General features: G+C 51.9%; 1 protein-coding gene across 4 annotated transcripts in view; it reads left to right on the top strand.

The window, feature by feature from the left end:
* The window catches only part of SUFU (SUFU negative regulator of hedgehog signaling), a 93,031-nt gene extending 82,935 nt beyond the window's left edge, over nt 1–10,096 (top strand). For 2 of the 4 annotated variants that reach the window (XM_039871350.1, XM_039871349.1), the window contains exons 11-12: nt 4,334–4,402; nt 6,883–10,096. In XM_039871350.1, the coding sequence (XP_039727284.1) occupies nt 4,334–4,402; nt 6,883–6,972 (159 nt within the window). In that variant the 3' untranslated portion in view covers nt 6,973–10,096. Of the gene's footprint in view, nt 1–4,333; nt 4,459–6,882 lie in introns of all 4 variants that reach the window. The other 2 variants (XR_005654684.1, XM_039871352.1) reach the window with 2 other exon arrangements.
* The last annotated feature ends 717 nt before the right edge of the window (nt 10,097–10,813 follow it).

Raw genomic sequence — 10,813 nt, 5'->3', positions numbered from 1 at the left:
CAGACTCAGAAATATCACTGACCACAGACATTTGAATCAAATCTGCAGCATCCGGGCTTCTGCCTACAGCAGAGCTGGGCCTGCCCAGGGCAGGCACTGACGAAAGATCACTTTTTGAGTTCCTTATGGAACTTGCTGGAGGCTGGGGAATTGGGCAGTTGTTGACAATCCTCCGTCATCACCAACCAGCCAGGCTGTTCTAAGGCGCCTGGTGTGAGCACCTTGGCATACGCTGCTAGACTAGATTCCAAGCCCCCTCCCTAGCCAAAGGTGGGGTAAGGGTGAGAGTTGAGGAGCCACAGCTGCCCTCCCAGCTCAGCCAATTAGATGGTGGTAGAGCTGCAGCCACCAACACCCCTATTGGTTAAGCCTGTGCCCATACCCTCTTCCCCTGTGAGTTGGAGTATTTCCTAGCACTCTGCCCACCATGATCTCCTGGGGTACCTTTTAAAAATGAAGATGCCTTGACCTCGCCCCCACATTCTGATTCAGAAGGTCTAGATGGGGCCTGCATCTCCATATTTTCAAAAGCTTCCCAGGAGAGTTTGGCTGAGGGGCTTTCCCCTCTCACTAGAGAGTTTCCTCCCTCTGAGGGCTGTTTTTACACAAACATAAGCATTTTATGACCAGCTCTTGGACAGACATCATTGAATGCTATTATTATTTCTACTGCTATTGTCTGGGCTAAAGCACCTGTTGCCTTGTGTATGCACTCACCGAGCTGGCCTGAAAATTTGCCCTGCTGTCCCCATTTAGAAGCCAACTTTGGGCATGGTTTGCCTTGCTTTCCAATTGGCCAACCTGGTTTTCCAGTGGCTATAAGTCTATGACCCTCAGGGTTCCAGCCCCATTGAGCTGAGCAAGTGGTCAGAAGATATGTGGCTGGTTGGTGTTGGGATTGCTGGTTTTCTAGGCTATTGGTCAAAGCCAGAGTCATCTTAATCTCCCCATCAGAGTAGAGAGAGTAGTCAGCACAGAATACACAAGGCTTCTAGAATTGACATACCTTCCCCAAACAGAAAAAGAGCATCCTCTACTACCGTGATGTCAGATCACTGTTCTAAAGTCCAGGAGACTTGTCTCCTCTTGACACCTACTTATCTACAAAATGGAGATGATGTTTCCTCTCTTACAGGACCGTCATAAGGATTAAGTGAAATGATACAGGTCAGGCAACGAGCCCAGTGCCTGGCACATGGAGGAAACACTGCCCCTGCTATTGGTAGTGTTATCATTACTACTGTCATTGTCATAAACATTCCTTTTGTTATTGGTGGCAGAGCCAGGCAGCTCTGTGGGGACTCAATGAGCTTCAAGAACCCCAAGCCCCAGAATTGCACAGGATTTTCCCACAGTTATATCACAACAGCGAGTCTGTTGCTCGTGAGAACGTCCAGGAGCTGCTCCATCATAGCTGTCTATCTCCAGTGTCCTGTTGATAAGATCTGTTAACATTCTCAGCTCCAGGTCTGAAATATACAAAACAGGGCCTGTTTGTTGAACCTAAGTGTCTAAGGTTTAACTCCCAAAGGAAATTAAATTAGGTGCCTGGAGCTATGACAGTCTGTTGTGGTTTTTTACAGGGAATGTCACCCTTAATACCATGCAGATTTCATGTATAATTTTCCCCTGTTTGGGTCCTTTAAAATAATGTGGAGTTTTCAGCAGGAACCAGCAAATCACCAAAAGTGAAAATTGATAGCAACTAGGGTTTGTCCTTTTTTTTTGGTCCTGCCATCCCCTCCCTGAGCTGAGTACAAAATGAGTCCTCACACAGATGGTACACTATACCCTTGGTAGCTGTTCCACTAAAAGCCTCCATAACCCACCCTCTCTCTACCACCAGTTCTATCTATACCTTTGTCAGAGGAACTGGTTTAGGACTGAACTCAGCATTGGTGGGGTTACCTTTCCGATTGTTTAAAAACAGCTCTTTCGAGTCTCACTGGGTGGCCATAGTCCCTGCAAGCTCTCCACTCATCTCACCCCAGCACTAGTTACAGTCCCAGACCTATTTACCGCTCTGGCAGAAAGTCTCTCCCTCCAAATTATTTGTGGGTTAGAAATCAGCCCGGACTGGAGCCATTGCAATATAATTGGGTTTTAGGTATGCTTGTGTTTGTGTTAGCATTTGCAGAGATGGCAACAAGCCCCGGAAATGACAGAAATATGAATGTGACTTTTGTACTACTCAAGCAGACTGGTGATAACTGGTAGAGGAACTCTGGACTTTTGTGGGGGAAAACCCCTGGGATAAGAGGAGGAGGCACAAGGGCTCAGACTGTGGGAGGATCAGAGTGTGACTGGGGACAAGTCACCATAGTCTGTGAGGGGAGTCAGCCAGCCCCACTGTGGGGAACTTGGAGGACGAACCGGATGGGAGGGGCACCGTGGGCAGGCATTTCCTTGGATGACTTTGTCTGAACCTTGTCTGTCCTCACTTGGGACCTGAACTCCTCAAACAGAAACTTTGGTGAGGAGATGTGGGCCAGTGGTCAGAGCTGTTTTGTTCCTGACTGGGGGCTTGCAGCCCGGGAAGGAGATGTTCTTTGATTCCTTGTCAACCAAGAAAGGGGGCATGTTCAGCTGTGGGCTACCTTCATGCCTGTTGTCTCTGGGGCTCTACCCAGGGCTGGGCCTAACAGAGGCCTCCAGGGAATGCTGTGGAATCGAATTGCTTGCTGGGCAGATGAGTGGAAGAATGAGTAAATGTGTGGGGCTTGGAAGCAGTACTTCAGGCACTAACTTTGGAGTCCAGACATGACTGGGATGTGGTCTTATCTCAGCTGCTCACAGCTATGTGATGTTGGGCAAATTATGTAACCTATCTGTGCCTCAGTTTCCTCATCTGTAAAGAGACTGAGAAGAGAAGATTACAAGCAGTTAGCAAGGTGCCTGGTGTAGTAGCTGGTCCGGTCACCTGGGGTGGTTTTATTTCTTGCTCCCACCTCCGCCCCATCAATTTCCTTCCTTTGGAGCCCTCCATCCTGTGAGGTTCCTCTGCCATTTCACTTCATCTCACAAGCTGACTATGTTCTAAATGTTGAAACTTATGTTTTTATCAGAATGAACAACTCCCAGGAGAAACCTGATGAGTATTTTCTCGAGTTCTTGATCTCCAATCCCCATCCTCTGAGGGGGTTTCCCTCAGAGAAGCTCCTCACCTTCATTTTCACCCATTGTCTTTCTTTCTCTGTGTCCTGCCCAGTGCATTCAAAGTCTGCTGGAGGAGGCAAGGCAGAGGTAGGTAGGGCCACAGCCTGGGATGTAGAAGGATCTGGTACAGAGGCCAGGAGGCCCCATATACCAGCACAGGGAGGAGAGGGGCCAGGGAAGGGCTCAACTTGGGAAAAGACAGCCTCAGCCTGGGCCGGTGTGGTGCAGCCCTGAGGTGAGCTTGGTCTGGCTCTACAGAGACTGCATGAGGAGAGAAGCTGGCTGGGAAAGGGACCCATCAGGCTGAGGAAGGCCTGAGTGCCTTGGACATTCCCATGGGCTGTCAAAACTACTTTGGGGGTAAGGATGGTGGTTGTGCCAGCCAAATAGTGGGGCCAGACTGCCCTGGACATCAACATACAAAATGACAAGGCGTCAGACTAGAGCAGCAAAGTGGGATAGCTGGGAGGTGACCTGTAGAAGAGGTTTCTCAAAGGAAGTTTCGAAGAACTCAGTGGCTGAATGGGGCCAGAAGGACAGAGGTTTAGGAGCTTCTAGACTGAGAGAATTCTGCAGATGGAAATGGGAGTCGAGAGTCCCTTTCTCATTTGTAAAATGAGAGAGGTTGGTACAATTTCCAAATTCCCCAACTCACATTCTTGGATGTACCTTCTGGGGCATTTCCAGATTCCATACAAGGCTGGTATTCCAAAAACAAACATTCTTTTTGTCCTATTGGTTGGGGGGCAGGGAGCACGTGACGTGGTTGGGCAAGAAGGATGTTGGCAATCGCTCTTCTCTGTCCCTTGACTTTTGTTTCTCTTCTTCTGCACCGCAACATGCAGGAGGCCCAAAATGCCAAAAAGGGTATTTTCCCACCCATTTCCATATCCGTTCTGGGGTCAGCACTGCTATCCCTCCAGATGTCCCCACCTTGCTTCCCCATTGTCCTCTGATGTTCTTCCTTCTCTACCCTGGTCCCTCAGATTGCACACAGGTGGTGGGGGCAGGTGACAAGATAGGCCTCAAGCACCTCTCTCTGTCCTTAGAACAGATCACCATGGGCTCATATTTCCTCCGTGACCAGAAGAAAGGTCCATAGTTTGGCAATTGGCAAAAAGATCATATATCGAAAATATAAAATAAAAGCCTGTTTTGTTTCTGTTTTGTTTCCCAGATTCTGTTGACTGAAGAGTTTGTAGAGAAAATGTTGGAGGACTTAGAAGATTTGACTTCTCCAGAGGAAGTAAGCCTGTTTGATTCTCTCTGACAGCAGGTTCTAGTCTCCAGGAAAGAGAAAATGTGTGTGTGCCTCTCTGTCTCTCTCTCTGTCCCTCCCCAACCCCTCCACTCTCACTCTCTCTCTCTCTCTCTCTCTCTCTTTCCTCTCTCTCTCTCTCTCTCTCTCTCTCTCTCTCTCTCTCTCTCACACTCTTCCCTCCTCCCTTCTCCTTCCCTTCTTTTCTCTCGGGTATGGGGATAGGCTGGAAAGGAAACTCTGGAGATGTTAAACAGCTTTATTTCTCTGTCTTTCCAATACCCCAGCCCTAGTAAGGACACCCAGCAAACTGAATTGCCGGCTCCTGAGAACCTCATTGAAGAGGCAGCCAGGGCCTTCAGGCTAGTATGAGTTCTCCCCAGCCCCTGCAGTTCCCTGGCAGTTTCTGAACAGAAAGCCCATGCCTGCTGCCAGAGAACATTCCACTGGGGAGTTCTGGTGGGCAGCAAGGGACTCCTGCTCTTGCCCAGGCCACCCAGGAGCCACTCTTCTCCCTCCCTTCTGCAGCCATAAGCTCATTCTTCTTGTTTCGCTTCTTCCAACCCTAGCCCAGAGCCTGAGGAGCTGGCAGGCCAGGTGGGGGCTTGCCTTGGCTACTCCTCTGAGGTACAGGAGTGGAGCCCATAATCCCCTTTGCTTTTCTTTCCTGTTCCCAGCATCCTCATTTGTGGGGATTTACCTCATCCTGGAAAGTCCCTTCCCCTCCCTCGGCCTCCTACTAAGCAGCACTCCAGCGGGATCTGAGCCTTCCTGGCCTTGATGCTCCATAGGTTAGTGGAACATTAGCAAGCTGGCCTGGCCTCCAGCCTCTGGAGAGCTCTTCTGGGCCCTCCCCTGCCTGTGGCAAAGACAGGCCCTTCCCTTGCCTTTTCTGCCGGGAAGTGTGTTTGAGGGAGAGCTCCTTCACCTCCCAGGGGCCAGGCTTTCAAGCCAGAGAGAGGCCAGGCAGGAGCTAGTTTTCAGCCAGGGCTGGAGCTCCCAGCTGCCAGGACTCCCAGGGCTCGTCAGCCAGTATACTGTGGCCTCCGTCGTCCACGGGGTGGAGGAGAGTACACAGGTGGGACTGTCCTGTCCAGGTCTCCAGGTGGCCAGGAACTTCTCAGAGCTTGAAGTCACCCCTAATAGGATAGTGTCTTCTCTATCCTCTGGGATACAGCTTGATAAATTAACTCGTTTATACATTCAGAAGTCACCAAGCACCCAGTCTGTGCCAGCCAGTCAACCCCCACAAGTCACTGGTCCCTGAGGCCCAGCTCCCATTCAGTCCGACCAAAGCCAGCTGCCCAGAAGAGCTTCCGGAGAGGCCATGTAGCACTGAGATGGCACTGCGCCAGACTGCTGCTTTGAGCTTGGGTGTTGAGGAGGTGGGAGGGGGGTAGTCCAGGCAAGAGGGACAGAAGCCAGGAGAAGCTTAGGAAAGTAGGTCACTAAAAATGACTTTTTTTTCTTTCCTGTCCAGAGGCTGTCCCCACACCCTGCCCCACTCTCCACTTTAGTCCTGGCTTGGACAGTCCCCCATCAGAGGGAGGGAAAGGGAGCCAGCCAGGAAGTGTCAGGCCTGTTCACGTCCAACCCCAGTTCTAGGCAGGCTGAGGACCTGCTCTTCCTTCCTGTGGAGCCTGGCCTGGCTTCTCACCTAGCCCTGGGACAGTGGGAGTCATTAAAGGCAGACCCTGTTTTTAAGTCAGCGAGCATCTATTGAGCACCAGCTGTGTGCCTGACCACATGCAGGGTCATAAAATACAGAAGGAATGAGATACGTCAGCCTCTTCCTCCGACCCTCACCAGAGCTCTAGAAACAAAGCTATAAGCAAATCAGTGATTGCCAGGGTTGGCCACCACTGAGACCACTCTCAGGCTGGTAACCCTGGGAAGCAGATGAGAATGAACAAGGGGGAACAGGATAGAGGGTTTGCTCCTCTGCTCCCACCGAGGCCTTCTTCTCTTGGACCCTCCAGAGAGTCCTTCCACTCCAGCCTCTGAAAGAGAAGCCATGGCAGGGACAGGACTGCAGAGTTCCAGACCTCAAGCCACTTCCCTGTAGCATCTGCACCCTCCCCGGCCCCCCATCCCCCAGCCCCAGGGCTTCAGGGAGCAGATTCCTTACATGCTTGTGGCCAGAGGCAGAACCAAGGAAGTGGGCTGGGGGGGAGGTCAGCACAGTCAAGAAAGAGTTAGAAAACATGCCTCCCGCCAACCCCAGTTAATTATTGGCCTGGCCAGGCGAGGGGGAAGAAGGGGTGACTGAACTCCAGCATCTTGACCCCAGCCACCCACCTGGGTCTAGCATTTGATATTGAAGCCAGGCAACCAGTGCCCTGTCTTGCTCCTAACACCCCAAGACAGGCCTGGGTGACGGTCCTGGCTGCTCTCTAGGCAATCTGGGAAGAAGGCAGTGGGTTCTGCTAACCATGTACACTCTGGCTTTGTGCTTGCTTCCTCCACAGTTCAAACTTCCCAAAGAGTACAGCTGGCCAGAAAAGAAGCTGAAAGTCTCCATCCTACCTGACATGGTGTTCGACAGTCCACTGCACTAGCCTGAGCTGGGCCCTGCAGGGGCCAAGGGAGAGCCCAGCTGCTCCTCGGTGACTTCCGATGTAGCAACTGCATAAGACTTAGTCCCACTAATAAAAGGACAAGTGTGAGGATGACTGTGCAGCCAAGTGGGATGCTGTGTACAAGCAGCAGGCCCCCACCTCACCTGCAGTGCCAAGATCATGTGACCAACCCCTGATCCCACTGGGTACTGAGTGGGCAAATAAATGCAAGCCTTCCTATCCTGCTGCTGCCACAAGTTCTGGTTTGAGAAGTGACTCTGGACCTTTGATGTGCCTCTGAATGGAGACAGGCCTCCTTCTCACCTACCCACTGCCACACAGCCCAGCAGGAGGGAGGTGGAGTGGCCGTGTGGGTGCACTGCCCAGCTCTGCTCCGGGAAGCCTTTGGTTTTAGTAGTCAAGCTCCCCTCGCCACGGAACAATCCCTCTGATCGTGTTTGGTTTTCTTCCTCCTTATTTTACTTTGTAGAAACCAATAGTATTTTATTGTTCTTCAGAGATGGCCAGAGCTGTGTATATAATGTTTTTTTTTTTTAAACACAACTTTATTCCTAGATGAACTTTCTCATTCTGTCATACAGGGCCCTGGGGCTGTGCTGGTATTCTCCTGCCAGCCCAGGGCCAGGAGGAGCCGGCTTCACAGAGAAGCCTTTCTTCCCGGTTGGGCCTGGTGGAGCCGGGGCCAGGGGCAAAGCTGAGACACTCCCCCATGCAACCTTGAGTTCACTTTAGCTGGGGCCAGGAAGGGGTGCTACTGGTTCTCAAGTGGACTGGCCCCACCAAGTTTAAGGACCATCAAAGTCTTGGAGTCTTGGCGGCCCTAGCCTCATATTTCAGACTTCCACCCAATCAGGCCTGCCTGGGAGAGGGTGAGGCCCAGCACCTCACAGACCATCCCCACCTGCCACTCAGGACTTGGGTCTCCAGCACTTTGACCACTCCTGTCCCATTTCCTCATCCCCTGTGCCTCCCAGCCTCCAGGCTACAGGACGCTGAAAAATTAACCTCTCAACATGTCTTTCACTTTGATTTTGCAAACACCGCACTCTACCACCTTCCTAGCCTCCCTGTATCCATCCATTTTTTATCTTGTTGTCCTGTCTCCTTTCCTGTATCTGGGTCTCCCATGGCCCTTGGTCCCTTGCTCCAATCTTTAGTTTTCATGGTCTTCCTCCCAGAAGCCAACCTCTCTTTGGCCCATGGTTTTGGGGTTCCTCTTGGGTTACCTCTCACTTCTACGCAAGAATCAACAAGCCCCTTTCGTGTCCCTTTACCCTTGACTCTAGGGACTGCTGTTTCAAGATGATACTCTTTAGGCCTGTCCAAAGCAAAATCTTTTTGTCTGTCAGAATCCACAGAGGACCATGCTCTGCTTCTGTCTACACCACCACACACACGAGCACCACCAGAAGTGCCACATGAGGCCCATGGGTGCAGGACCCCTCTGATGAGAGATCCAGTCAAAGAGCTGCCTCCAGAGGCCAGGAAGTGACTGGGCTGTCTAGGGAACAGGAGTTGGACTTCCGAGGGACCACTAGGGCCTGGCACCTTCTCTGCACAAACCCTCAGGGCTACCCAGTTAACCCCATCAAACTCAGAGCTTCAAGGTGCATCAGCCTGGAGTATTGGGAGAGACAAACTCCAGGACCCCACCAGCCAAGGCGGAACCCTCTGGACCTGATGTTAGCAGCAGCTGTGCCTTCTCTGAAACCCTTTAAAAAGATGTTTCCTGGCCTTTGCCTACCACAGCATCCCTGACTTTAAAACTCTTGTCTTCCAATGTTTCATGGCTAGATAGGTGCCATCAGCTTGCTTCCTTTCCTTGCCACCCTGACCTGCCTCTCTACCAATCGTGTCTTTCTGGGGCCCTGTTTCTGCCTGCCTGGTTTGGTGGCAGGGAGGGGGATATTTTCTGGCCTAAGCTTTATCAGTTATCAGTTTGGGGGGCAGGAGAGAAGCAGGTGAGCTCTGAGATGATGAGCCCATGAAGCCTGTGGCCCCTTCCTGCCCCACCCATGGCAGGAACCACCAAGTTCCGGCTGGGGCCAGGCCTCCACCTCCTTCTGCTACAGTGCATTGGCTCTGGCGCAATGGCAGGGCACCCGCTGTATCTGACCAGACCTCCTTTCCCTAGAACAATGGCACCTTCCCAGTGTTTTTTCTTGGAGGCGCTTTCCATTGAACTTATGGCTGGCAAAAGGGGACTCTCACTGGGGATCAAGCAAGGCTGATCGTGTACTATGCCCAGAACACCACCTGGCACATGGCGGTGTTCACTAAATGTACCCCCACTTTTCCCTCCCTACAGCCCTTCGGGAGCCCTGACCTCATAGTAAGTGGGGAGATGAGAAGCTTCCCTCCCTAATCTGCCTCTTCCACAGGCTTCCTTGAGGCTCGCCTGGTGTGACCCGCTCCCGCCAGATCCCTCGTGCTGGAGCTTCTGTGGGGAAGGGCCTCTCCCATGCTGTTTGCCTGCTACATAAGGCAGACTCCTATGGCTCCTCAGGTCCAGTGTGGGCTGCAAGAGGGAGGAATGCAGACCCAACTGCCATTTGGAGGGGGTGGACAGGCTCATGCTAGGTCTCAGGTCTGGTCAGGGAGCTGGTGCCTCTTCCTGCCTTTCTCCTCTTCCAAAGGCCAGGCTCCAGGGCAGAGACTGGGAAGTCTTGGGGAGAGTCTAAAAGGGCTAGAGTATTTTAGAAAATAAAACACAGGGTCATGGGACTGGGTTTTGAGATTGAGCTGAGAGCAGTGAAAAAATCTAAAGGTGAGTGCCCCTATGGGGCAGACCAGTAAAGAAATCCCTTGACTATATTTTTTTATCTGGTTTTCTTGTGTCTCTGGCTTCAAGGTACCTAGGTCCCTGTTATAAGTCAGGAGCCCTGTAGAGAGAGCCCTCCTTTTGGACAAGTACCTGAATGCTGCAATGAGCGACTTTTGTAAAATTTTGTATTAGTTTCTAATGTCAATGGCGACTCGGTTCCTGGGGGCTGTAGCCAGCTGGAACTTTCGTAAGAATTTTTGGGTGACTCACTTAGATGTCGTTTCCCTTTTGTCCCCTCTTCCTCTGTGTAATCTAAATGCATTAAACATATTTGCAGAAGTGCTGGGTCTTGTACTCCTTTCTGGCTGCCTGGAGTAGGGGAGCAGAAAGCCTGGGGCCCTGGCAGAGGGGGAGGGTTGGACTCGGCCACTTAGAAGAAGCTGGGATGGAGAAAGACCCAAGTGACTGTTGTTGGGAGTGGAGGGGGTGCCAAGGAACAGGATCATGCAGCTGATGACTCTTCAGTCATACAGAAGTGACCGCAGAGACAGGCCTTCTTTCACTGGTCTTGAATTCCTCTGGGGTTAGGGGGTAAGAGCATGGAACACAGTCTGGGGAGATGAATGGGTGGGTAAAGACCCTCTCTGCCATTTCACTCCCCAAACCCTTTCCCCTGGAAAGGTGGGCCTTTCTCACCTTGTTTGGAGTCCTTGAGCACCCTTTCCAGCTTGGGCCAAGAGACAGACACTCCCCTCACCAGGCATCTAGATTCAACCTCTTAATCCAGAGCCTAGGGGCAGGATGGAGTTACAGCCTCAGAACCCGCACACCCGCTGAATGACACAGAGGTCAGCCCACTCTTCCTATCAACTCCTCCAGGCCTGGGCTGGGTAGGGAGGTGGGTAGATCTTCCATTCCTAGATTGCCCAGCTCCTGTCTCCAGAGCTCAGTGCGCATGGGGTAGATGGCAACAGCCTGGGGCCTTAGAGGCAGGCAGGAGGGGGCTGCACCCAGACAGGGTTCCTGAAACCCGCAGGACTGCTCTGGGTCCTCATG

Source organism: Pteropus medius, unplaced genomic scaffold (assembly GCF_902729225.1).
Source record: "Pteropus medius unplaced genomic scaffold, Ma_sr-lr_union100, whole genome shotgun sequence".
NCBI classification, from domain to species: domain Eukaryota; kingdom Metazoa; phylum Chordata; class Mammalia; order Chiroptera; family Pteropodidae; genus Pteropus; species Pteropus medius.
This window is presented reverse-complemented; position numbering and strand designations above follow the sequence as displayed.